The sequence below is a fragment of the Eucalyptus grandis genome, chromosome 3 (genome assembly GCF_016545825.1).
Source record: "Eucalyptus grandis isolate ANBG69807.140 chromosome 3, ASM1654582v1, whole genome shotgun sequence".
NCBI lineage: Eukaryota > Viridiplantae > Streptophyta > Magnoliopsida > Myrtales > Myrtaceae > Eucalyptus > Eucalyptus grandis.
In genome coordinates this window covers 54596775-54622388 of record NC_052614.1, presented here as the reverse complement: position 1 = coordinate 54622388, position 25614 = coordinate 54596775, and the positions used below count along the sequence as shown (strand labels likewise).

The 25614-nt window shown below is 39.1% G+C and overlaps 3 protein-coding genes across 5 annotated transcripts; 1 reads left to right on the top strand and 2 right to left on the bottom strand.

Moving 5' to 3' along the window:
• LOC104437804 (transcription factor IIIA) lies at positions 1-2833 on the bottom strand. The gene is made up of 6 exons (XM_010050834.3): positions 2645-2833; positions 2293-2427; positions 1192-1486; positions 859-1094; positions 584-727; positions 1-463 (listed from the first exon to the last, which is right to left on the bottom strand). Exons 1-6 carry the CDS (start codon positions 2780-2782, stop codon positions 329-331), a joined length of 1083 nt encoding a protein of 360 aa, XP_010049136.2. The 5' UTR covers positions 2783-2833; the 3' UTR covers positions 1-328.
• Positions 2834-3630: 797 nt separating this feature from the next.
• LOC104437803 (tryptophan--tRNA ligase, chloroplastic/mitochondrial) lies at positions 3631-10147 on the bottom strand. Of its 2 annotated transcripts, none has more exons than XM_039307962.1 (15): positions 10002-10147; positions 9648-9779; positions 9336-9423; positions 9210-9251; positions 7509-7598; positions 7270-7392; positions 6529-6600; positions 6190-6302; positions 6069-6090; positions 5921-5986; positions 5715-5771; positions 4897-4943; positions 4611-4692; positions 4370-4459; positions 3631-4145 (listed from the first exon to the last, which is right to left on the bottom strand). In XM_039307962.1, the coding sequence occupies exons 1-15, from the start codon at positions 10067-10069 to the stop codon at positions 4011-4013; spliced, it is 1227 nt and encodes a 408-aa protein (XP_039163896.1). In that variant the 5' UTR covers positions 10070-10147; the 3' UTR covers positions 3631-4010. The 2 variants fall into 2 exon arrangements, with proteins under 2 accessions (XP_039163896.1, XP_039163895.1); XM_039307961.1 differs by lacking the exon at positions 10002-10147 and adding an exon at positions 9850-9925.
• A 1819-nt stretch (positions 10148-11966) lies between these two features.
• Positions 11967-16557, top strand: LOC104437802 (protein SAWADEE HOMEODOMAIN HOMOLOG 1). 2 transcript variants are annotated; one of them, XM_010050830.3, is made up of 9 exons: positions 11967-12387; positions 13534-13619; positions 13773-13818; positions 13917-14052; positions 14993-15056; positions 15588-15639; positions 15732-15875; positions 15991-16110; positions 16220-16557. In XM_010050830.3, the coding sequence occupies exons 1-9, from the start codon at positions 12331-12333 to the stop codon at positions 16259-16261; spliced, it is 747 nt and encodes a 248-aa protein (XP_010049132.2). In that variant the 5' UTR covers positions 11967-12330; the 3' UTR covers positions 16262-16557. The 2 variants fall into 2 exon arrangements, with proteins under 2 accessions (XP_010049132.2, XP_010049131.2); XM_010050829.3 differs by having other exon boundaries at positions 14990-15056.
• The last annotated feature ends 9057 nt before the right edge of the window (positions 16558-25614 follow it).

The window sequence follows — 25614 nt, the reverse complement described above, 5'->3', positions numbered from 1 at the left end:
AAGGAAAATATCGACCAAAACTTTTCAACTGATCGAACTATAAACATGGATCAGGTGATCAATGACAGATCAGTACGACACCAATGGAGTTTTACCATATTGCATGATGTACAGCTGACAATAGCTCCAGAACAAGAACTTTTTGCTAAGGATTAGCTCAGCTCTCTTGTCTTTATTGACAAAACAATAGCAAAACTCTATCAACTATTAACCACAAGTGACACAGGAGGATGGTGACTGAATGTCACCTTAGCTCGGCCTCCAAGGCAAAAAACCACAGCTCCTATACATTATCTTTGGCAGCTGCCAAGAGAAAGGACTCCAGCCACTACTCCGAGAGGAAATCCAGCTCACCGGGCAGAGTAACTCTTTTTCGCAGCAGGGATTCAATCGTCGGACATTTCGTCTTTCTCCCGCCTCTGGGCCTTGATCGAAATTGCTCATCTGACTCCTCGAAATCACCCTGAACCAAAGGAGCCAAAATTTCCAGGTGTAAGGATCATCCATCTATCATGTAGTAAAGCTGGATTTCAACAGCAGTAAAATTGAATTTCTATAGAGAGAATGAGAGAGTAGGGCTCACCGGAGTGTAAACATGGCAACTGGTTTTCTCATGCTTGTCTCTTACGTGCTTGTATGCAAACTTCTTGCCACAATCCTTATACCCGCAAACAAATGGCCTCACCTCAAGATGAACAGCCTTCACATGCTGACGTAAATTTGATTTCTGTCAACAAGAAAAGAACATCAGCTAATGTACACTCAGCAGCTACGAGATAAAACAACTCAAGCTTCAAAGTTCCAAACAATTATGTTCCATGCACAGCCAGAATCTACTTATAGGTGATTGCATCTTACTGTCGAAAAAACGCGGAGACAACCCTCAACATCACATCTGAATATTTCTGAATCAGCCGAATTTTTCTTCTCATGAGTGCAGAGATGGCATTGGATGTTCTTCCTCAACTGCCTAGTCCCACATATCTCACAATTGACTAGTTGGTGATCCAATTGCATGTGCTCCTTCAGAGAATCAGCATTGCTGAAGTATTTCATGCACTCACAGCAGAAAGCCTCCAGAGTCTCCAGTTTGACTGCAGCAGTTGAATTGATGTTACTATTGAACAACACATTAAACACCTCGTAGACATCATTTGCTCACCAAAACACCTTCATAGTTAAGTGACTTACCATGAGAATCCTCATGCTTTCGCAGCTTTGATGCAAAATTGAAAACCTTTCCACACCCAACCTCCGGACAAACATGCTGCTTCGGACTCTTAAATTCACCAGACGTTGATGGTAGCTCATCATTATGAATATCAATCACGTGCCTCTTCATGTTCCCTTGATATGCAAATGACTTATTGCAACCATCAACAGGACAGCTGAAAATCTTGCCTTGATGCTGAAGAAAGTGACGAGCCAAATGGTCTTTTCTCCTATAACTGGCAGGGCAATCCTCTATAGAACACTTGAAAGGCCTCTGCAAATGGATTTAGAATATTGACACAGATACAAAGCATACCAAATCTCTATATATCAATAGAACAAAACGAACCATGCTTTGAACCTCAAAATAGAACTTGCGTGACCGAGGCTGACTTGATGAATCTTCTCAGGTGGTCCCCCAACCAGATACTAGTCCAATCAAGATACAAGGATGCAGCCTCTTGCATTTTGGAGTTCCTTATGGTGGGATCCAATGCTTCACGCCATTATCATGTCATAATCAGATGAGCCAACATACTTTATCCTGCAAGGTCCTAATTTTTCAGTATGGGTAAATTGCAGTGGACAAATGGAAAAGAACTAATCAGCTCCATTTTTGACCAAAACTAAAACTTTTTTTATCATAGAAATCTATTTGTAAAACCAGACCAGAATAAAAGATTGATGCTTCTTATAGGTGCTTCCATGTGATGCTGCTCCACAAGTTCACGGTACTATATTTTTAGGTATTCGACATTCCACAGCCCAGAAAATCATGTACATCCCCAACAACAATATCAGAATTCTATTTCCGACACCTCATTAGAAGCTACAAATATGAAAAGTTTAAAAGCAAAGACCACAACCAAGCATTGCACATCAAAACTATCTCTTCAACAAGACTGGTGCAACAGCGATCATAACCCCTCCACTTTACAAACTGAACCTCATTGTCAACCACCTCAATGACAGATGTAATCTAATCGAAACTTGACTGATATTTTCAAGGTACCCGCTTTCACGTTGCATTGTCAAGAACAAAAAAGAACTCCAGTAAGACAAACAGAGAGCTCAATATACCTCGAGCAAATGGCCCTGCATATGCTGCTTCAAGTGCGCAGGCTTCATAAACGTCGCCCCGCATTCGTCGCAGGTATTAGCTTTCGCTCCCTCCTTCTCCTCAACCCCTTGAGCCATTGCTGCTTCCATCTCGCCCTGTTAAAGACCAAAGAAACACGAAAACCAGTTCACAGCGGTCCTGATCATGACATTCTTAGGCGAGCGCATTCCACAACGCGAAAACAGCAATTGCTGATCGAAATTACTGCATTGTAGCATCAGAACTTGCAGCCCAAAACAAACCCAGATGCTTAGGAAGCATGGGAAGGCAATGAAGCGGAGAGAAGTGAGTAAAAAAGAAAAGGGAAAGGACCTTGTGGTGCGACTGGATGTGAGAAGTGATGATGGACTTCTTGGACCTGCATATTCCACAGTACTCGCAGTAGTAACGCCTTATGTCTCTGAACACAGGGCCTGATTTATTGCAGCTGTCTTCTTCTTCTTCACCCATCTCTCGCTCACTGCTGTTGCAGAGCTTAACCCTAGTCACACTCAACTCGTCTCTAGGTTTTGTAAAGGAAGCAAATGTCATATATATATGTATGTATGTATTAATATGTATGTATCAGATGTGAGCATGATAGGCAGTTCCCACTCTTGAACTAGGAACCGCCCATTGGTTATTGGACCTACAAGGGAACTGACGTTGATCTATGAAACTAATTCCACCAAACTTTATGATGCATTGGTAGATAAGTTAGGACGCATCAAAACAAAGCCTTCCAAATTAATGGTTCCTAAATCTAGATGTCTGCATTTCCATCGTGTGGAGTATAATGGCATGTATGATAGTTTAGGGTCCGCTTGGTAATATTTCTATTTGGAAGAAAAATTTCTTTTCGGTCATAGTTTTTTTCTAAATTAAATAAAACTATAATGTCATTTTTCGTTATTTTGAACTCCTTATATTATAATTGTAATACTATTTATAATAAATAAAATTTCAACTTTGTTAATTTAAGAATTTGAGAAAATTAACTTTCTTATTATGAATATTATAAATCCTAAAGGATAAATTTATTCAATCTATGTCTCTCTTGTATCCTACATTATCCTGTTTTGAGTCGATATCGACACCAAACGCAAGATAGGATAAATTTTATCCTGACCATCAAATACAGCATAACCTCATAACATAATATCTATCTTTTCACGCATATGACACTCAAATTTCCCACATCTGCATCATAGCAAAGTCAATGTTAGTCTGGGTATCTCATACTCAACCACAAGCTGTATTGCAAGTGATTGTTTCGGCCCCAAGGCAATCCGATTCAATCCAATAAACCATCTACAATTACAAGTCCCAAATTTAAAATTTCAATTTCACAATGCAAGAATCTGCTCACAACCAGAAAGGTTGGACAGTGTGGCAAGAGTTGAGAAAGTTCTTCAACTACAAAAGCCTTCATAATTTATCAAGAATGAAAAGTTACAAGAATCTTATACAACACAGTCGAAAGAGCATTAACAAATAAATTATGAATGGCAGCAATTTGAACCCACATGGATACACCTTTGCTAGCACATCAATGGATGTATATATTGCTTTTCCTCATTCAAGAAATTGCTGAAAAGAATCTTCTGAAGACTTATGTTGGTAAATCATGTAGAAGTGAGCTTTAATGTTATCTACCAAGGGGCGTGCTCCTAAAACTTATTAATGTATCAAAATCTTCTCATCTCCGCAAGAACCCCATTGCTTGATAGACATTATTGAGGGTAGCATCTGATATATCTGTTGCTCTTGCTGCACCTTCAGCCAATACACCATCCAAATAGGCTGAATCGGACATGATTTCCTCATAGCGGACCTGTAATTGACGAAGAGAGGATGAACTATCAACTATTTGGCAAGCTTACCATGCAATGTATACTCAAGCACAACAAAAGTAAGAACTGTCAACGGTCATGCATTTGAAATCACAGCTGTCAAATAATGGACATCAGACTTTGCCACCTAATGATGTAAAAGATTAGAATATTCTCCTGAAATTACCAGGATTATCTAAATAGACAAATGATATGAGGTAGAAACCTGAATGGGATGGAGATGATCAATTAAGGCATCCGTAATGAGGGGCTTAAACGAGCCCCAACTCATGTCTTGGCATTCTTTTGCAACTTCCTGTGGTATGTAATCGTGCCAGTTAAACTTTCTGATGCAGGGTATCTTAGCTTAAGAGCCACTGTCAAGTCCTCAAGACAATGACAAATGTAATACCATAGTATGCAGTGATGACTGATAAAATTAACAGTAACACTCTTAACTGCATTACCTCTTTGGTTTTTCCTGAAACAAGCTGGTATATTGAAAGTAGATTATTGCATTCTGGTCTGTCAGGATTGTCAAATTCCAGACTATATGATAACCAGAAAATGCAGAAGATAAAAGATCAGCAGACAGCATACTAAGAGGATATCATGATATACAACATTTATCTATAGAGGAACTACAGAGAAAAAAATTATATGTTTATGTTCCAAATTTTGACAACAAATATTTTAATATCTCAGAGCATTGATACAGCAGAAACGATAAAAGTTGAAGGAGCGAATATCAACCCTGTAGATGAGTCAGTTTTGCAACGTTTGATCTTGTTTGCTATCACCTACAAGACAAATAATTGAATTCAAGGACGGCCAGAAAAAGTGAGCAACATACTCATCAAATTTATCTGTCAACATCCTGCATTAGCAAACTATAGACATAAGGCTGCCTGACCCTCCCCTCCCTCTGCTGCCCCTCCCTCCCCCAGGGCCCCTCCCTCCCCCCCCAAAAAAAAAAAAAAAAAAAAAACTAGAATTAAGCTGATATAAATTACTTTAGATAAATGAGTGCTTTGATAAAAATATAGATGGAACAAAATTTTTCCTAAGTTTCAATAAGAATGCCAAGATGCCTCTTGCAGCAATAAGTTAAAAAGGCTGTGCTCAACAAGATAGCTCTGGTGGCAAAAAGTTAAAATGCATAACTAGATGGCTCTGTTTATATCGCACTAAGTCAGTTGAATGCAACCTGACATGCCACTTCCTCATCTTAATGGTGGTGGCTGTTTTGTATGTTCATCACCATGCTTACGTCTAAAAGTGCTACTTCCTCTTTAGAGTGACATGCAACATGTGGAGATTGTGGTTGCGTGAGAGTCAGCTAACTCCTACGCGATGTAGCTAGTTTCATATATCAATTAATCGACCCCCCCCAAAAAAAAAAAAAAAACTACAAAACAAAAAGAGGTAGAGAATGACCAAAATATCAAAGCAGCTTCAAATTTATCTGATCAGAGAACTGACATGCATAAGGCAGTCACCAGCCACACACAATGGCATCATATGTGGCCAACAATTTAAATTAATACAACATTATCAAGGGGAAAACTCACATCTTTTGAGTCAAGAAGATTGATCCGTGACTGATCAGAGGGTGAAGATTTCGACATCTGCAAGAATGAAGCCCGCATATCTGTTATGTTGAGAAGAGTTCCCATGAAAAAGGTCTTCTATGAATCTATTGTTCAACAAATTGAATATTTTACTAGCAGAAATATTGAACCAAAGCTTCTTTGGAGAATATAGAAGGTTCCATGACCTTGGAAAGACCATCAGTAAGTGACATAACTCTTGCTCCAGCTGGAGGGATAAGGGGCTCTGGAACCTATATCAGAAATAGCAAGCACTGCAATTTGAACTGTCTATATTGACCTGAGCCTGAATTCAGCATTCAGAATGCAACTTACCTTGAAAATTGCTCCTCCTCTCCTGTAACAAACAGTGAGGACAATGAAGGATCAAAAAGCTGAATGGAAAGGACATCCAGAATTTCCAAAAGTATCAAGGTGGAAAAATGGAAATCCTCACCCTCCCAATTTCTTCCACTTCCTTCCTCCATATAAGTAGTTGACACGTTCAGCTAGCTCACGAGTCAATTCCAGATGTTGCTTCTGGTCTTCACCAACAGGGACAAAGTCAGACTGCAAAATTGTCCTCTAATGGTGAAGCTTATGAGGATGTTCTGAACTAATGATCACTGATAGTTCTAAAAGTAAACCAACATCACGAGCACTCAACAAGGTGAGCCATAAAAAGGAAACACAGAAAAAAATAGACACTTGTCACAGACTAACTAAATAAGTTCTATTGATTTTTTTGTAATTCATATAGTAAGCAAATAGAAAACAATATATCGCTTGTTTTTACCTGGTATAGGAGAATGTCAGAAGCCATAAGAACTGGATATGTCAATAGAGAAACACTAACATTTTCGTCTCCCTGTAAAATCGAAATTAAGATTAAAGGAAAAAAATACTTTGTTAACTCATAACACATAAAAGAAGCACATGACAGCAAAAGATTGTCTATATGCCGATTAGGTTGCTGTGTCTGCTTAACATTTATCTCAAAACCTACGAGTTGCTGCCACATGTTTGGTCATTGAGATATATCTAGGTTTATGAAATATTACCAGTCAAGCTACACCAATACAAATATATCATGTAATAGATGAATCAAATCATTTCAGGGAATTTATATTAAAATTGTTGCAAATGATTGATCCTGTGGCTCAGAGTTCAAAGAGGTTCCAAGAGCTATTGCCCAAAGGAGTAAGGGCTTGTACATGACAAAAGTCAATTAAAGGCACACAACTTAGCACTTAACTGCAGAAGCTTAACATTAGTTCTTTACAATAGAGGGGAAAAGGTGAGACTTTTTCCTCCATTAAATTGCATGAAGAACTTCCTTCCTCAATACTCGAACTTGCAGTCCTTTTTCAGACTAATCAACCAAGATGCTCATGGTACTTAAGAAGAATGACAATAACAGCAGCAATGGACCAGTACAAGTAAAACGATAGCAAATTTATGCACAACATGATATGAAGGTAAAAAGTAAAGGAGAATATATCGATCAGGATGAAGCTTCCGTACAATTAAAACGCACCGCCTTGCGAGATTTCTCTTTAAACTGGATCATTTTATTGAGCCAACCAATTGGCGTAGCTGAACTCAGCAACCACATCAATTCTACATGAGCACGAACATGGGATTGCACAAACACAGAAGCCTGTATACGACAATTCAAGTCATATGCTATCAAAGGTAGAATGGGAGTGCAGATAATTGATGATTGTTCCTTTAAATTAAAGAATGCTTTAAAGCAGGGAGGGGAGAGAAAAATACCTTGGAAGTGTCAACACCACATGCCAAATATATAGCCGCCGTATCTCTGGTTGACTTAGCTAGTTGTTGTGTTTCATACGGTAGCGTTATCTGTAAATGACGATGTCTTAAAGCTAGCCTCAGCAGGCATTAGAAAGCATTTTACAAAACTTCGGAAACATTTATTCCCATATCTGGTTCAAAGTTTTTGCCTGCCTATGAAGAAAGCAACTTGGAGTTTTCCTTTCCATCCCACACATTCTAATTCTTATATTTGGATTAGAAGATATCATATTAGGATCAAAAGATCGTAAATCACACAAAGATATCGGCATGAACACAAATTTTTTCAGATACGATCAATTGGTGGGCATAAGCAGGCTCGGGCATGATGTTGAGGAATTTTCTCCTTACCTAGCCCCAACATAGCCCATGCCCAGCCTGATGTTATGTCCAAGCCCATTCATGTCTGATAAATCAGACTTCCACAACTGCCCCTTCACCATTGTGTATTTCTTTATATTTTTTCTTCTTAGTGTCATTGCATTGCGTGACAATAGTTAACCCTATCCCTGGTTCTTGTCCAACAGGGTTATTGAAAAATGGTATAAGGAAGGATAAATACTGAAAAGAAATGTCAGGACCAAATAAAAACCAACTCCAATGGCAATAGCATGTAGTTTCATGATAGGCTAGAGGAAGAAACTGTCTCAAGGCTCCAATAACAAGGAATGTACAGTACAAGCACAGGAGACACACCTGTATTAGATTGGAAGACATGAAGGTGCAAAAATGCCGCAAAATTTTTTATTTGTCAAGAGGCATAAGAGGGTGAAGTGGTCTGTTAGAGGTATAAAAGGACAAAGTGGTCTTTAGGGCTTTAGGGCTTATTTTATTGGTGATTACTTAATGTTTATATAGACTTTTATTGAATAATACAACTAAAATTTTCCCTTTACATGGTATCAGAGCTTAGTCCAAGGACTGGAGCTAGTAGAAAAGACTCAGTCCAAGGGCCAGAGCTTGGCCGACCTAAAAGTTTACTGGGTATGAAATGTCCTCATTAGTATAGCTTCTGAATTTTACAGTGTCATTCACTGATAGTTAATATGATAGTCCATTAGATAGCTTATTTAGAAGCCTAAAACCGGCTGATAGAGACATCTTCTATTGACCTATGACACAATGCTGCTATGTTGTTCTGGAAGAGAATTCTCCTAGATACTAATGTAAAACTTGCCCGTAATATTTGTCCTCCGTGTTTAACTCCTTCAAGTGAATCACTCATCATCTACTCAATTTCTCCAAATATAAAACCACAGTTTTTATCCGTTCAGTGTTGGTCAGTGAGACAGCATTATGAACCACTAACGATGTCTTTTTGGAATATCAAGGTGCACACTTTGGTTTTGCATAGCATAATGAACCTACATGATCTGGCACAATCTAGTTCACTAGCCTATAGGAAAATGAGCAACAATATCACAGATCTGATTGAAATGGGACCTTTTCCTTGGAAATGTACAAACCTCATGCATATCGGGAAAAATAATGCTGTTGAGGGCTGTCCTCCAGTCAATTTAACTACAATAAACCATAAATGGACTTGCTTTTCTCTCAGTTGCACTAGATGCAAATAGTAAGAAGGGTTAATCACCCAGTACCCTTATATCCTCTAATAATCTTCAAATAGAGAAAACTATGAACGAACCAAAAACATACCGCGTGAAGGTCCACAATGAAAAAGAGTGTGTCATATGAGTTCTGCAGCATTGAAACCTGGAGTGAATAAATGAAGAAACAACAAGAAGTACAAACGCAAAAATTTACAGGAAAACCAACATCAACCTGAAGCTCAATCCAATTTTTAATGGCGCCGAGGTAATTCCCAAGGTGAATGGAACCTGTGGGCTGAACTCCAGAAACAATCCTTTTCCTGTAGGGCAACTCCATGAGCATCAATGGGCTACATAACTCCGCACTCAGTCACACTCCAAAGTCAAGCCAAGTCAAAGCAACAGATAGAAAACCGCCGAACGAGCCCAAAGAAATCAATTGGGCATCAAAGCAATGAAGCCAGAATCACCAAACGAAACCCAAAGAAACCAACTGGGCAATTAATTTAGCACCCAGAGAAAAGGTGAAAAAAATAAAGCGTACCTCACAGAGCTGGAAGTCTCTGGGACAGCGGGTTCGGACACCGAGAGAGTGCAGAGACATTGAAAGCTCGAGGCCTTGGGCCTGCCAAAGAGATAACTTGGGAAGCACTTGCTCGGCGCAATCGCACACGACCTGTTCGAAGAAATGACGCAATGAGGAATCGCCATCTGATGGCTTCAAGATTGCAAAGGGCCATACCCACATTGCTTCTACGCATGCACGCACGCTCAAACACGGCATTGCACATACATTGCAGCAGTCCCCGCACCCACCCACAAACACACACACCCACATACAAGCACAGAGAACCGTGCATACAGTAGAGAGAGAGAGAGAGAGAGAGAGAGAGAGTACAGAGAGGAGGCGAGGGGGGAGGTGGAGTTGGAGAGGATGGGGAAGTGGGAGAGAAGAGAGCGAGCCATCTCTTCTTCTTCTTCTCCAGCTCCACGGGTGGGATGGAGCGGATATGGCTGGCACGGGTGCTCTGTCCGGACCCTTGACTGAAGTGGAATTCTTTTTTTTTTTTGTTTAGGGATAATTGTATTGGAAAATTTAAACTTATTAAGAAAATGTAATTAAATTCTAAATTTTTTAAAAATTATAATTAAGTCCTAAAATTTATCATGAAAGTACAATTATATTATAATCAAGTTGTAAAATTTGTCAAAATGATTCAATTAAATCATTAGGTTGATTATACTTTTTAAAAGTTTTATAACTTAAATGAACTTTCGTGACTTAATTGAATTTTTTGACAGTTTTAAAATTCAAGTAAACTTTTATAACAAGTTTTAAGACTTAATCAAATTTTCATGACAATTTTTAGGACTTATAGTATACTTATCCTCCTTTTTTTAAGTTAAAAATAAGATAGACAATTTTACATGTCAAAATATTCTAACTCCTAGATTATCATATATTTAATGCATTTTGTCTTTAAAAAAATAAATTAAAAAATAGAGTAGTAAGAGAATTTTTTTCGTTATAAAAAGAGCAACCAATCGAAAATGCAAACCGTGTAGATCAAAGTCGGAGGTATGTTTTTGAGTGCATTGAGTTAAACTCACCTCTTTATCAAAAAAATTGTTATCATAGCATAATCTTGAAAGAATACATAATAACTAGGAATGTTTGGCCTAATGCCAAACCCTATGTCTCTAATAAGCAAAGTTTGGATCATTCCATAATCTCAAAATGAGGATCGAAATGGGAATTTATCCTTCAATTATAGTTTATATCTCATCAAAGAGAAAATGATTCAATTACACATAATTGCAAAGCATTCATAGCACATTCTATGTATTTTTGCTAAGACTTGATAATATCTATTTATGCACATCTCTCTCGTATCTCGGGGCATGACTCTAATTAACCCAAGTACCTAAAAAGGAATTAGAGCAACCCACTATTATATACATTTATTTGAATATGAATTCTTAAAGCATAAATCGAACTCACAACTGTTCAGACCTAAAAGTATGGAAAATCCTTACCTGTGAGTCAATCTTAAGGTGCGTAGCACTAAGCACATTTAACCTTAGTTTTGAGGTAGTCAGTATTAGTAGTGGTATGATCATTCAACAAGTTTCCTTTTCCATCTATATAAATATGCAAATATAAGTAAAGCTCCCGTGAGGTTGAATTACACGGCATACTCGCGGGCTAGCTTTATCAGCTAGCTTACTTTTTGTAGCCATTTTAGCACCTTTTCAATCTAGCAAATGTTCTGACCAAGAACAAAAAAATCTAGCAAATGTCGCGACCAAAAAAAAAGAAAAAAAGAAAATCCTAGCAAATGTATAAATTGGTGACCGTTAATTCTTATGCATAATTTGGTAATAAATCTGGAACTGTATATCTGTTACATGCGTAAAAGATAAACTGCCGTTATACAAAGGAGAAATTCCATGAAAAAGGAAACCTAAAAAATATGGAACCGGACGATCTTGGGAAAGAAACCACCTCTAACTCTTTATAAGCAATAGGAAAACAAATGGGGGCAAAGATATGAAGAAAACCAAGGCAAAGATCACTAGCTGGCATTTTTCGCACAGAGCCAATGGCACAAAATTAAAGCATTCTGACAAAATTAAGGACAACCATCAAGATGGAGGAATTTACATTCCATCACTTTATGGATTCACATGTCTTGTCAATTCGCATTATTTTAAGTGGTCGACATATTTCCTCATACTTATGTCACCATCAATAAAAAACCATAAACTAATGTCTCATATTTTATTTTTTTTTCTTGATAGAATTTGAGCATATATTTCATTACCATTCTCCGCATTAATGGCGACATTCACAATGATGGAACGCATCTAGTCTCGTCTTTTTCTTGGTGAAAGACCGGGGGGGAACGGGGGATCTTTCCTTTTCCATTTCCATGCCAGACCGGGCGCCAGCCAGGAGGAGAACCGGCTCGCAAAGGCGTTTCCTTTCCTGGGTTTTTCCCCCTACCGTCGTTAGGCTTTTCTAGGGTTTTTTCCATTTCTAGCAGCAGTCACCACCGTGATAGCCAGACAGCAACCCCGTCCAAATCCCATTTCCAGATACCCGTTGCTGAAATGATTGGCGGGACCTGGGACATCCCAGGTTGACAAAATCTTGTGTTTCTTTGTTGTTGTTGTTGTTGTTGTTGTTGTTGTTCTGTGGTGCGCATTTGCTGAAGGAAGCGCGAATGGATCGCCTCCGTCCCAGGCATAGGGAGGCCTTCTCTGGGTTCACGAATGCCGAGGTAAAGTTGCGGTCTTTGTCGTTTTTTCTTTTGCTCGCGTGGTTCGTTTCATCTGGGTCGGGGTCTGTTGGAGGCTTGAATCATGGACTCTAGACATTATTGGCTTTGTTCTTCGAGATATGCTGGAAACTCGTGTGGGCTTGTTCGGAATGGCGTTTGCGCGTGTTTGTGAAGTGAAGGTTCGGTAATGCGGCTAGCTCTGATGTCTGTAATAAGTTTGTACCTTGTGTTTTCGTGATTTTATGAAACTGCGGGCAGATATAATAGTTGGGTTGTTTTGTGAAGAAAGATTCATGAGCTGATCGTCGAGCTTTTCGGGAAGTGGTTGAGGGGATCCTAGTTGAATATTTGCCTTGTTTGGAGGTATTGGGCGGTAAGTATTTCTGTTTTCGGTGAAAAGCTGGAGAGGAAAGGACTTGTAGATTGTAATCATCGTATCGACAAGTGATGATTGGAAGTAGGATGGAGAAAGATGCATTTTAAAGTTGAAACCCATTCACATTTCCCTTTAAACATTTTTTAACCTTTGAATTTTCACCAAAAGCTAGGTCAGAAGGAGGCCCTTGCTTATTTTTGCATTGGCAATGCAAAGAGCCTGGGAATGTTGTGAAAGAGAGGAAAAGAGTTCTTTGCTAGGGTCGTTGAGTGTCCTGTGGATGCTTTACTTACAAGGCAGGTGTATACACCCCTGAGAGGATCTTTGCTCCTCTTAAAAGGACGTGATTGAAGGTCCCTGAACATTGTCTTCCATTTTTATTTTGTTGTTGTTGGGTTTTAGAGCAGAGAGGATACTCTTCACCTGCGATAGAAATCGCTTAAATGGTTTAATTTCTGCCCTGCTCATTATGGTTCTGATCTCAGCTCATGGTGTCTCATCTACTACAATGATATTGAGAGGCTCATTTGTAATATGTAGTTTGATCTGATAGAACTTTTTAGGACAGATGGTGAGTAGGGTGAGCAGGAGGCATATTTAAACTGACTGGAGAGTTTAGGATATAACTGAAATGTTTGAAGCTCGAGTAAAATTGCAGAAATCATGAAATACACATCTTTTTATGTAATTAGGCCGTGTTCTATTTGTGTTAATATCAACTGTGACATAGTCCTATGATGCTGATAACTTTTGTCAATCTTTTCAAGCAGATTGAGAAATTGGAGATGTTGCTGGAAAAATCAGGAGAAGAGACATGTAGTAAGGAATTTTGTCGGAAAATTGCAATAAGTTTCAAGTAAGTTTAAGCTTACATATCTCTCTATCTGGAAAATGTAATTGAACATTCATTTTTTTTTTCTTCAATATGAATGCATGGTTTCCTTAAACTTTGATCCTGTTGCTTCTCATTTGGTATCTAATTTTCTGTCTTGTCCTCGTGTACTCACAGTCGCTCTGCTGGTCGTGCTGGAAAGCCTTTGATAAAGTGGATGGAGGTACTGAGAATTTTCACTTGCATCGTGGGTCTTCAGCTTTTTATCCTCACATCTAATTGCAGATTTCCTGGTCGTGTGTCACTGTGTGAACATGCTAGGTCCAGAGTTGGTTCGAGAAGAGGCAACAAGAGCAACACAAAGTTACTTTTGCCCCTGATTCTGGCAAGAACGAGTCTGAGATACCAGCAAATTGCCCTATTGATAAAACAAATGGAAATTCTCAAATGCCTAAAGGTTCTTATGCTCCTGTCACATCATTCAAATGTATATATCCAGATAAATTTGTATTCACATGATTATTTCGGTGGGTTAATAGACGATCATTTAATGCAGTCCCATGTATCTCCAGCTTATGTGGAGAGAAGATTTTCTCCATCTGAAGATACCTTGCTTATACTTGGTTATTTAGTGTGAATTATGGAAATAACTTTACATCACCACATAATTCTTTCCTTCACTCTAATGTTGAATTGGAAAAATTTCCATAGATAGGTAAGGATGCTTGGATGTAGCAATGTGAAGTTATAGAATGTGGAAAATGTGGTAATTCAGCTTCTTAACTTAATGTTGGGTCAAACAGGTTAGGATTAACTAAATTCATGAAACATGTATAAAATTTAAGCTAAACATGGGTTTTTTCTTGTACTTTTAGTGGCTTCCAAGAATACCACTTAAATAATTCATAGTTTATCAAGTCTGTGCTGAAAATATAAATTAATTTGGGAAATGTGTACGTGCGCAAATGCATCAATTGATCACTCTCCCTCTCCATTAGGCATTAATTGTCACCCTCCATGACACATGTTTGTCCACATACCAAGTCCATCTGTAACTGCCTCCACAAAAGAAAGTCTTACAACTCGTATTAGATTGGAATACACTAATGTTTTCTTTTAATATATATGCATGTGAATTGATTTGAGAAAAATTGTAATGTCCATCATGCACAAAAGCAACAAAGACTAAAAGCACTCTGCTTGTGTGCAGCTCGTGTGCCGGATCTAGTTATCTCTCAAGCCAGATGCTGAATATACCTTTTTGACCCTAGTTTTAGATATTCCTCTTGCTTGCTAGTGATTACAAATTCAAACACTTTTTTAGTTTTCAAGTTGACCAGTAAAGGCATGATCTTGTAGATTGGAGTGCCTTATTTGTGTTGCTGTTTCAATAGCAGGGCAAAAGATCTCAGACTTAACAGAATTGGAATTTGAGGCCAAGTCTTCAAAAGATGGGGCATGGTAATAGCTCACTCACCTGAAATAAAGGCTTTCTTGCCAACATTTTTGTTTCTTTAATCAGATTGTGAACATTACTTTTCAAGGTATAAGGGCTCAATGGATAGCTATTAGCTAAAAACTCGAATCTGTGGTGGGAGCCTAATATTACTCTCATGAACATTACTTGAGGTATAAAGGTTCAATGAACAGCTATTAGCTAAAAACTCGATTATTTCATGTGAGTGTAACAGTACTCTAATGACAAGGCTGCTTGTTCGTTTAATAACTTGGCCATGGAAGTTAAGCTAATAATCTCCTGGAGTATGACTGTAGTCTGCCTCCTGTCATGAAATTTTATGCTGTTTAAACTCACCTCGAAGAAGCCAACTGCTTGGTCTGGTGATTTTATACTAAAAATCACTTATAACTAATCTTGTGCACTTGGAATTTGGGGTTAGATTCATTATTGCTTGTGTTGTGTATGTACAAATATATGGAAGTTCCCTTTTCAACTGGAGTATGAGAGTTGCTGAAAGACTTTTCTCCATGCAGGTATGATGTTGATAATTTTCTTGGCCACAGGTTTCTAGACTCAGGTGAAGCTGTAAGTGTCTCTACAAGAATCTTAACGAACAATCTGTTTATGTTTTGTCTTACTAGTCGCCTAAATTCTTAACAATTTGCCATTTCTTAAAGGAAGTTCTTGTCAGATTTGTTGGGTTTGGGGCTGAGGAGGATGAATGGATTAATGTGAAAAAGGGTATTAGGCAACGCTCAGTCCCGCTAGAGAGTTCGGAATGTGACAAGGTTAAAGTTGGGGACCTTGTCCTCTGCTTCCAGGTGTTTATTGATGCAGCCCATCTTTTTACTAATTTATATTGATTTACTGTCCATTAAGGCACTTATCTGATTTTTTCTTTTCTTTTCTTTTTTTATACAATTTCTTTAACTTCAGGAGAGGAGGGATCAGGCAATTTATTATGATGCTCATGTCATAGGAATTCAGAGGAGAATGCATGATATTAGGGGCTGCAGGTGCCTCTTCTCGATACGCTACAATCATGACAACACCGAGGCATGTGTTCATGACGGTTGACATTCTGTTTCCGTATCTCAGATATTATGCACCATTGTCATTTTTTTTTTTTATCGTTATTATGCTAATAAAAATTTCTTTTTGCCAGGAAAAAGTTCGCTTGAGGAGATTGTGCTGGACGTCGATGTGACAGATGATCTCATCCTCAAACTTTGTTCTCGGAGATTCATTAGGCTGCTTCTTCTTCTCAGCTTGCTTTCTGTCTGTGGTTGGTAGGAGTTGTAGGACCTGTTATTAACGGTTGAAGTGGCAAATTTTGTTGGTTCGATGGTTCTCTGTTGCGCTTGGTGATAGATTTTTGGTATATAATATACATAGTGGAGTTTTCAATTTAAGCACCGCTCATATCTGCGATTACATGTGTATTTGCTGTGATGCTCCTCGATACAACTGATTGGGCAGATGTTAATATGCAACTGCGATAAAGCATACGTTTTGGTTCTTGTATGAAAATGTTTATGGGGATGGGCTACCCTCAGAAGGGTTTTTTTTGGGTTGGTCTATCCTCAGAAAAGTTAACCAGCAGAAAGTTGGCTGTCTTACTTTATGATTAGACTTAATATATTCCATATAGTTTTCCTTAATGAGCAAGAACAGGATAGCAAAAATTTGATGGGCAGACCATGAGGTGAAATCATCAAAGGCCCACCTAAACTGCAATTCTTGTATCTTCAAAAGTTGCGATGCTAACAAGGTTCTTTTTTTTCTTATACAAGCAAGCAAAGATTTAACGTTCATTGCAAAGGAGATAGAATACCTGCAATGGTTAAGTAGCAAGACAGATGGTTTTCTCCAACCACTTGATAATTAAACAAATCGAGTATTTCGTATCTGACTCTGGAGTCCTGAAGTCGGAACTGTGCCTCCACAGCCAGTGGACGTTAATATTGTATCTGGTCAACGGCAAACTTCATGCGCGAGCTGCAAACGTGTCCATAGAAGACGATGGTGACGTCTTCATTCATCATGGTGGAGTTGTAACAGTTAGATCGTAATTCGCCGTCTCTGCAGTCAATACGTTAAGGACTATATATACACGGGCAGCATGGCATGGCACCCAGAAACAAATTTGGTCTCCATTGCAGATTAGCATACCAACGTTGTGTATGCAACATTTAAGAGCAGCCCTAAAATGAGGGAAAAGTACCATAAAAGTTTTTAATCTATTACACTTATGCCAAGGCCAGCGACCTTAGTTGGCATTGGGGGAGGGTCATGGTCGATCCTCACCGGCTTTGAGGGCCAGAGTTGGGACATCTCACCAGCTTTTAGTGAGTTGGTATTAGGGGAGGGTGTCGTGGCTCTCACCAGCTTTTAGTGAGGACCTCTCACCGGCTAAAGTAAGGGTGTGCAGTACCTCAACCAAAATCTAGTGAGGGCTGCCAACCCTGAGCTAGGGCATTGTGGCCCTTGCCTAGACCCAGCTTGGGCTGCAACACCCAAATCTGGCGCAGGCATGCAGCCCTCGTACACTTAGTTTTGGACTGAGGGCCCACACACTTGGTTTCGAATTTCACTACTTTTTTTTTTTTTTGGTAAATAGAATTTCACTACTTTATCGCTCTTTATTATGACATTTATTTTGCTCGAGTAATAGATGGAGAGTTTGAGAAAACAATGTTCGGAATTTTATTTCGTAAACAGTCCTTGAACTTTCGTTACACGGACTACATATGTTGGGTTTCGCGTTGTCATCTGTGTACTTTCTGAAAAATATTCTCTTGTATTCAAATTCCGTATTGGCATGTATGGGCTTCCCAGGTGGCTGTAAATCAAATTTTAGATGCCAAGTTTTGTCTTCTTTATCAAATCACACGTTCCCAGTTATATATTTTTGCTTTTCGCCCATCACTTTTGCATGTCCGATACAGTAAACTGCAAGACGAACATATGTGCACATCGTCCGTCGCATGATATGTTTTTTATTCTTCATCCCTTGAGAAACTAATAGTTTTTAAACTTTGATCTAACGTGCGATGTTATTTTTATTCTTTTAATTTGTTCGATATGATGCAAGAACTATTTCTAATGTATAATTTAGTCCATAAACTTCCAAATTGTTTAATCTAGTCCCTTGTTTACAGTATATGGATGGTGGCTATAGCCCACTTTATTAATTTCATTTGAATATCAACATACGGTTTATCGATCACATCAATATTACAGCTTATGCACATCTATAAACATAAAATTAAATATACAACTGTGAATCCTAATGTGGAATGGGCGTGAGTCCGGGGGAAGGGAAGAGCAGAAAAAGCAGAAAGAAAAAGAGGCCATGTTTTATTTTAGGGTTAATACCCTAGAAAACCCCAAACTGGTACACTTGTGACAAATTTACCCAAAACTATTTTTTTGACCATGAAAAACCCTAAACCGGTAAATCGTGACAAATTTACCCCAACCGATTATAAAAAACCATAAACCGGTACATTTATGACAAATTTACCTCAAACTAATTTATTTAATCGCAAAAAACCCTAAACCGGTAAATTTGTGACAAATATACCCCTGCTAAATTGGATTAATACTACAAAAATCACAAAAATTGTAAACTGTGACAAACGAGCGTAAAATCCTAAATTGGTATACCGGTTAACCGTTATGTGCCATTTAACTTAATAATTTGAGAATAAAATTTAACGAAAACTAACATAGGGTAAATTTGTCACAAGTGTACCAATTTGGGGTAAATTTGTCAAAGGTATACCGGTTTGGGGTTTTTGGTGGTCAAAAAAATAGTTTTGGGTAAATTTGTCACAAGTGTACCAGTTTGGGGTTTTTCAAGGTATTTACCCTTTATTTTAAAGTGAAGGTTATCATTATCCCTTTCATGTAACGGACTTAGCTACAAACTAACTGAATGTAACTTGCGGGATTTTGCGGATGAGGGGCGAATAACGGCCGGTCGGTTTCGAGCATTGCTTCTCCAGAATCTCACATCCTGGGATCTCGAGTGCTTTTAGGGAGGAAGGGAGGGAGGCCATCTTAGGGTAATTCCCTCAGCTTCGGGCAAATGAAGATCCACAAGTTTCGAAGAGAGTGAGGGAGACTGCTGGACAGTCTTGTCCATGTTCTGCATATGAAAATTTTTGAGAGAGAGCAGGGAGGATGGGAGCGGAAGCAAAAAATTCTCCTCCTCTCCTGCTCCTCCAATGCTGCCGTCCATCCACAAGGATTGAAGGGAGGTGAGTGGGGCAAGCCACTCGGTCATTGGCTGCTTCATATTCACGCAATTTGCTACATGAATTGTTAGTAGTTGGGGTGGCAATCCTCCGTTGAGGAAGCGCGTTATGCTCTCACAATTAATAATTTCCATATCACAGAGACATGTAAGTTGATGCAACTGATTAAGTAACGATTTTACCTTCGGACAATTAGAGAGCGAAAAGCTTGAGATGCCAGGAGGAAGAAAGGGAAGCACTCCAGCTCCAGAGTAGGCCAATCACACCAGCATCAAGGAAGTGAGGTGGGATAGTGTGTGAAAGTTTTGAGGTAAGCTTCTCAAATTTTGGAGACTTCCAATTTTAATCACTTGAACCTACTTTAGATTATCTAGATTAATCTTTGCGAGCGATTCCACTCCCTTGCACTAACTAATTTCAAGTCTCATGAGGATCGCAGGTAGAAATCTACCCATGCTGAATGGAGAGGTTGGCAACGAATTGCATCCGGAGATTCTTAAGTCTTGTAGACAAGTGGTCATGTCACCGCAAGAAATCATAGATGTGGGTATACCTATTTCGGGGAAGGACATGAGTTTTGGACAATTATTGATTGTGAAGTGTCTAAGAGAAGAGATGGTGTGCATCTTGCTTGGGAGCTTCTCTAAATTGAAGCAATCCCTCAAGTTGATAGTCTCGAGATTGCTAGGTAGCTCTATATCTCCTTCTCCAGCCACAAAAATTATGAATTCCCGACATTTGCTGACAAATAAGCTCTTCAAAACAAGCGAAATTTTGAATTATATTCTTGTCTTGCCATAAGGATATTAACTTTTCACAACTTTCAATCTCCAACTTCTCTAGCTTGATCAAGGAACTTGTAAACTCATGATTTAAGCAAGTTACTCCAACAACACCTTCTATGACAAGAGCCGTTAAAGATGTTAGATTTACCAAACTCTTTAGCACCCCCTCATTACAACCTCCAAAGTTCAATTCATTGAGAGATGGAAGGCTAATGATGGAGGAAGAGGCATCCATACGGGGATAAGAGTTGATTTCGAGCTTTATTAGGGAGCTTAGTTGACTAGGCAATTCTTCCGATCAACATAGGACAACCCGAAATGATGAGATGCTCAAGACGAGGGAATAAAACTCCTACTTCTTTAGTGCTGATGCGATGAGACTAGTCCTCCCATAATGGCATGTTCTTGAATTCCAAAGTTATTAAGGATGGAAAAGGACTTATAGTTTCGTAAAATTTAAATCCTATCGTGCATATTGCATGGAGACCTTTGATGTAGAGTTCTTTCAATGAAAACAACTGCCCAAGTGATGGTAATGCTTTGGCCTTGCGCCACCCATGTAAATGTAAATGCATGATTTTAATGTATGATGGACTTCCTAACTATGATGGGAAGTTTAGGCCACCATAGTAGGATATTTTGAGATTTACAAGGTTTTGGTGAGGGTGAAGAAAGTTAAGGACCTTTGCTTCAAGCTCTTCATTCCGGAAATTTTCCAAATCTTCACTCCATTGCATGTTCAATTGGCATATTCCTTCCTTCATGAGTAAATTAGCATCCTTGGCATCTCCAACTTCTTGAATTGTATGCAAATTAGAGATGCACCATTTCTCTCCAAGATTCTTTAGGTTTTTCAACTCCTTCAACCTTGATCCATCTTCCGCTCCCACTACAAACTTAGACAACCTCTCAAGACCCACCAAATTACTTATAATTAGTGGCTTCACTCTTAGGTTCGAGTATTGGTAATGTTGAGAAGTCTTAGATTGATTAGGTTCTCCATACCTTTAGGTAATTCAATAAGATATTTGTAGCCCCTCAACCTCAAAGCTTCTAGCTTGTCCAATGCAACAATTGACTTTGGAAGCATTTGAATATCACTATACGACATATGAAGGTGCCTTAGGTGCCTCAATTTGCCAATGCAATCTAGTACCTCGCTGACATTATAATGACTTAATGAAATCACCCTCAAGTACTTAAATCCCGACAATAAGTCACATAGCGCTTTTGGGTTAAAAAGGACCTATTATAATTCCTAGATTGCTTCCGTAATGATATGAAACTCCTGAGTCCCTTCATTCCAAGATATATCTTGATTTTTTTTTGAACAATGTGATCACTAGGAATTGTCGTGACCTAAATTCCGGGTGCACCACCTAGAGTTTGGCTAATAGATTACTAAACCTAGACTTAGCTTGGGCTCTCCCAAGCCTATACCAATTCACGACTTAGGTTCAAGTTTTTTAACATGCAAATGAATTTTATATAGGAGTCGCCACTAATCACTGGTGCTGGGTCGTGAGCAGATCTCAAGCGCAGGCGTCAAGGAGCAGACGGAGCGGCGAGATCGGCGGCGCAGCGGTGGCGGCAGCGAGCAGAACAGCGAGGTGGCGAGGTGCGGTGGTGTCCGGCGACGCGGTGCCGGTATGGCGGCCCGACGGGGCAGGCTGGCCCGTCCGAGCTTCTCCCCTCACGAAGAAGACGATGCGGTGGCCCCCTTCCTTTTTTTTTTTTTTTTATTTTTTTTTCTCTCTCTCTCTCTCTCTCTCTCTCTCTTTCTCTTTCTTTCTTTTCCTTTTGACTTTTCTTCTTCCACCTTTTTTCGAAAAAACGAGAGAGCCCCCGCACTTTAATTCATGCACAATGTCTCTTATAGGTCCGAAAATTGTATCTTCGCGATATATTTTGTTTTTTGTTTTTTTTTTTTGGTACCTAGGGAACCTCCATGCGCCGCTCGCAACGGAGTAAACCCCGGAAGAGCAAGAGAGTCACCACCACCCTTCTCGCCCGGGCAAGTCGTGGGTTCCTTTCCAACAAGGCAGACGATGCAGGGATTTAAACTTCAGACCTCTCCCGAAAGGAATTGAAGCTCAACCACTACGCCGCCACCACGGGTGGTTCGCGATATATTTTTTTTCTCACTTTACCTGTGCATAATTCCCCTGAATATATCGTTGCACCACACGTGATATTCTCTTTTGTATTTTTTGCATATTCTATCCAAGAATTTCCTTTTTGCTCAAAAATGTCCCTCAGTGTATATTACCCGAATATGTGAAAAATCTCAGCGGAATATGTGAAAGATCTCGTGCTCGCCGTCGGTCCAATAAAATAAAATAAAATAAACAAAACAAAATAACATAAATATCTCTAAACTATATGCCATGTGATTTTTATTTTTTTGGGGTAAAAATTAACCCATTTTTTATGCAAAAATTTAGATATCAACAGTTTCAAAGTGGACTCGTAAATGTTGCATTCAAAGATAAATTGAGACCTAAATTTTGGTTATGCGTATGTAATGAATGACTTTTGTTCGAAAATGAATTCCATTTTTTTGAATGCAATTTATATGATGCACGGAGACGCAAATGCAAATGAACCTACTTGGAAAAACTTTGCCTTCGAAGAGGATAGAGTAATTCGAGATAGTGGGTGTTACATGTCCAGGACCCGTATCATTCTATGGTCGCCCAGAATAGTAACATGGCTTTGCAAAGAGACTGCTTTCCTAGGACCCGTACCATTCTACGGTCGCCCAGTATGGCAGTGTTTTGTAGGAAACTGCTTTCTCAAGACCTGTACCATTCTATAGTCGCCCAGTATGGCAATGTTTGGTTGTGTCTAGGACCCGTGCCATTCTACGGTCGCCTGAATTGGGAAATATATGTTGTATAGGACCCGTACTATTCTACGGTCGCCTAAATAGGGAAATAGGTGTTGTCTAGGACCAGTACCATTCTACGGTCGCCTAAACGGAGGTTTTGCTTGGCTAGGACCCGAACCATTCTTCGGTCGCCCAGCCTTGCAACAGAGACGATTTGACCAGGACTCGAACCATTCTTCGGTCGCCTTAATCAGAATGAATCTGGAGAAAAAAAAAATCTTTGGGGGACAACTCAATTGAGTATCGGTATACTTAAAAGGGAATACCTATGCAATAACAAGTATTTAAGGTATGGACAGAGATATACTTACCTAGTAACACCTCTGATCCTCTGGGGTCTCCTACAAAACATGATCGTAGGAGAGGCAATATGCATTCACATACATGCATTAAATCAAGTGAGGTTCATGTGAGATGATTTATATCGATCTTACATCACCTAATTTCCACTGGGAAAGATTTTAAAAGAATTTTCCAATCCGAGCACATGAGTGTCATGGATGTGTCAAATGAAGGATATTTCTGAGAGGACTTTTCACTCATCCTCATTAAAATGGCCATTTCATCTTGATCTTTGATGTAGGATCTTGACGATTATTCTATCTCACCATTGTCATACCAAACAAGGGTTCGAGCAATCTCGCAAGTGGTACGACCTTACCAATCTGAGAGGTCTTTAATAGGGATTGTAATGTTGGCTTGGTTAATTGCTTAACAAAGGGGACTCTGTGAGTCAAAGCTATTGAAAAATGACATTTTGTGATTGTCTTGAGATTTACAAGTTAAGAAATATACAAAATGAAGTAGAAATTATCTTACCCGCATTTCTTCAAGCAATGCTTTCAAACATATGAACTTTTACATTAATTCAAGTGCCCTAATTTGAATAGATTTTGCAAGGAACGTAACGTAGGCTTGGTTTATGGGTTGAGAAACGAAAGGATCGTTAGGCTCAAAAAGTGTTTAGGGGGTCAAAGTCAGTGATCATCTTGACATCTCAACTAATTTTCTTCTCCAATGTCGAAGATTTTCTTTGAATCCATTGATTCCAACAGCATTTGAGTTTTTCATTGCCGCCTTGTTCGGGGTATGACTTACTATATCAAGTGTTTGATTTTTTTCTTTAGGCATCGGCCTTACTTTTACCAAGCACACTGCTTTTTCATGCCCCATTCCTTGCACTTATTTTCCTGGGCCAAAATCTCCATTTTGTCAGGATTCTAGTTCATGCCACTTGAATGTTTTATGTCTTGCCCCAGTGTGAGGGATGATCACTAACTGGGTTTAATATGAAATGAATTCATACGCTCAAATGGGCTATGCAATGGATAAAATTGTATAGGATAGAGAAATGACTGCTCTTCATCATCCTAAAGCATTTTAAATTACAGTAGAAGTTACGCTGCGAAAGCAATTCTCGAAAATTGATGCAAGTGTGAGTAAGAAAAGTCCTACCATTCATTTCAAATTTGTCCCAATGTGGGATGATCCTTGAGAGGGATAATTTTAAAAGAATCACCATAAGTGTATGGGGCTCAAAGGGTTAAGCAATGGATCACCTATAGTGTTTGAGATAGAGAAAAGAATGCCTCTCATCACCTTGGTTGACATACCCCTTGCGAGATAGCCCTCTTCCTTGTGGGCATGGAATTTTTCACACAACTCACTGTGGGTTAGTGTATGAAACAGTGCATGGAAATAGGGTTTGCCTTTCTTCATTCTAAAATATCTCATTTGACACATCTAATTTATCTCACACAATTCATCAAGGAAAATATGCAAGATTTGCAAAAAAATTTGGACAATGTAATTTACAACTCATTGAGGCAATTTATTCATCATAAAAATGCTTGTAGTTCAAAACATGACACAACAAATGCTATCACGAGTAGTATTTCTTGACAGCATCAGAATTAACTAGAGTGGAAAACTCACGACCATCCATTTCCACCAAGATCAAGGGGCCTCCAAGAAGTACCTTCTTCACCGCATATGGACCGCTGTAATTTGGAGCGAACTTGCCCTTGGGATCCGGAAAAATCGGTAATAGCTTCCTTAGAACAAGGTCATTTACCTCGAAATGTCTCGGTCGCACCTTTTGGTTGAAGGATTTGGCGATTCTTTGCTAATAGGCTTGGCCATGGCAAATAGATTTTAGTCTTTTCTCATCAGTCGGGTTTAATTGTTCATGTCTTTGTTGCGACCATTCAGCCTCAAACAACTCTACTTGGGATAAAACTCTCAAGGAAAGAATTTCTACTTCCACAGGCAAAACTGCCTCCATGCCGTACACTAGAGCAAAAGGGGTTGCCCCAGTGTAAGTGCGGATCGATGTTTGGTATGCCATCAGTGCGAAGGGTAACCTCTCATGCCAATCTCGATAATTCTCGACTGTTTTGGCTAAGACCTTCTTAATGTTCTTATTGGCCGCTTCAATAGCCCCATTCATTTGAGGGCGGTAAGGGGACGAATTTAGATGCTTGATCTTGAATTTGTTGAACAATTCATCAACAAGTTTGTTGTTCAAATTCGTCCCGTTGTGTATGACGATTGCTTCAGAACGCCATAACAAGCAATTATGTCATGCTTGACGAACATTGCAACATTGCAAGCAGTAACACTT

Excerpts from the sequence above, each read along its gene's own strand:
- LOC104437804 (XM_010050834.3), bottom strand. The coding sequence starts at position 2,782 with ATGGGTGAAGAAGAAGAAGACAGCTGCAATAAATCAGGCCCTGTGTTC. Across the intron at positions 728-858 it reads GTCTCCGCGTTTTTTCGACA|AAATCAAATTTACGTCAGCA; the intron begins GTAAGATGCAAT and ends TCTTGTTGACAG. Across the intron at positions 464-583 it reads GTTGCCATGTTTACACTCCG|GGTGATTTCGAGGAGTCAGA; the intron begins GTGAGCCCTACT and ends CCTTTGGTTCAG.
- LOC104437802 (XM_010050829.3), top strand. The coding sequence starts at position 12,331 with ATGGATCGCCTCCGTCCCAGGCATAGGGAGGCCTTCTCTGGGTTCACG. Across the intron at positions 15,057-15,587 it reads TCTTCAAAAGATGGGGCATG|GTATGATGTTGATAATTTTC; the intron begins GTAATAGCTCAC and ends TTCTCCATGCAG. Across the intron at positions 15,640-15,731 it reads TTCTAGACTCAGGTGAAGCT|GAAGTTCTTGTCAGATTTGT; the intron begins GTAAGTGTCTCT and ends CATTTCTTAAAG.
- LOC104437803 (XM_039307962.1), bottom strand. The coding sequence starts at position 10,069 with ATGGCTCGCTCTCTTCTCTCCCACTTCCCCATCCTCTCCAACTCCACC. Across the intron at positions 6,091-6,189 it reads AAGTGGAAGAAATTGGGAGG|GAGAGGAGGAGCAATTTTCA; the intron begins GTGAGGATTTCC and ends TGTTTGTTACAG. Across the intron at positions 5,772-5,920 it reads TTACTGATGGTCTTTCCAAG|ATGTCGAAATCTTCACCCTC; the intron begins GTCATGGAACCT and ends TCATTCTTGCAG.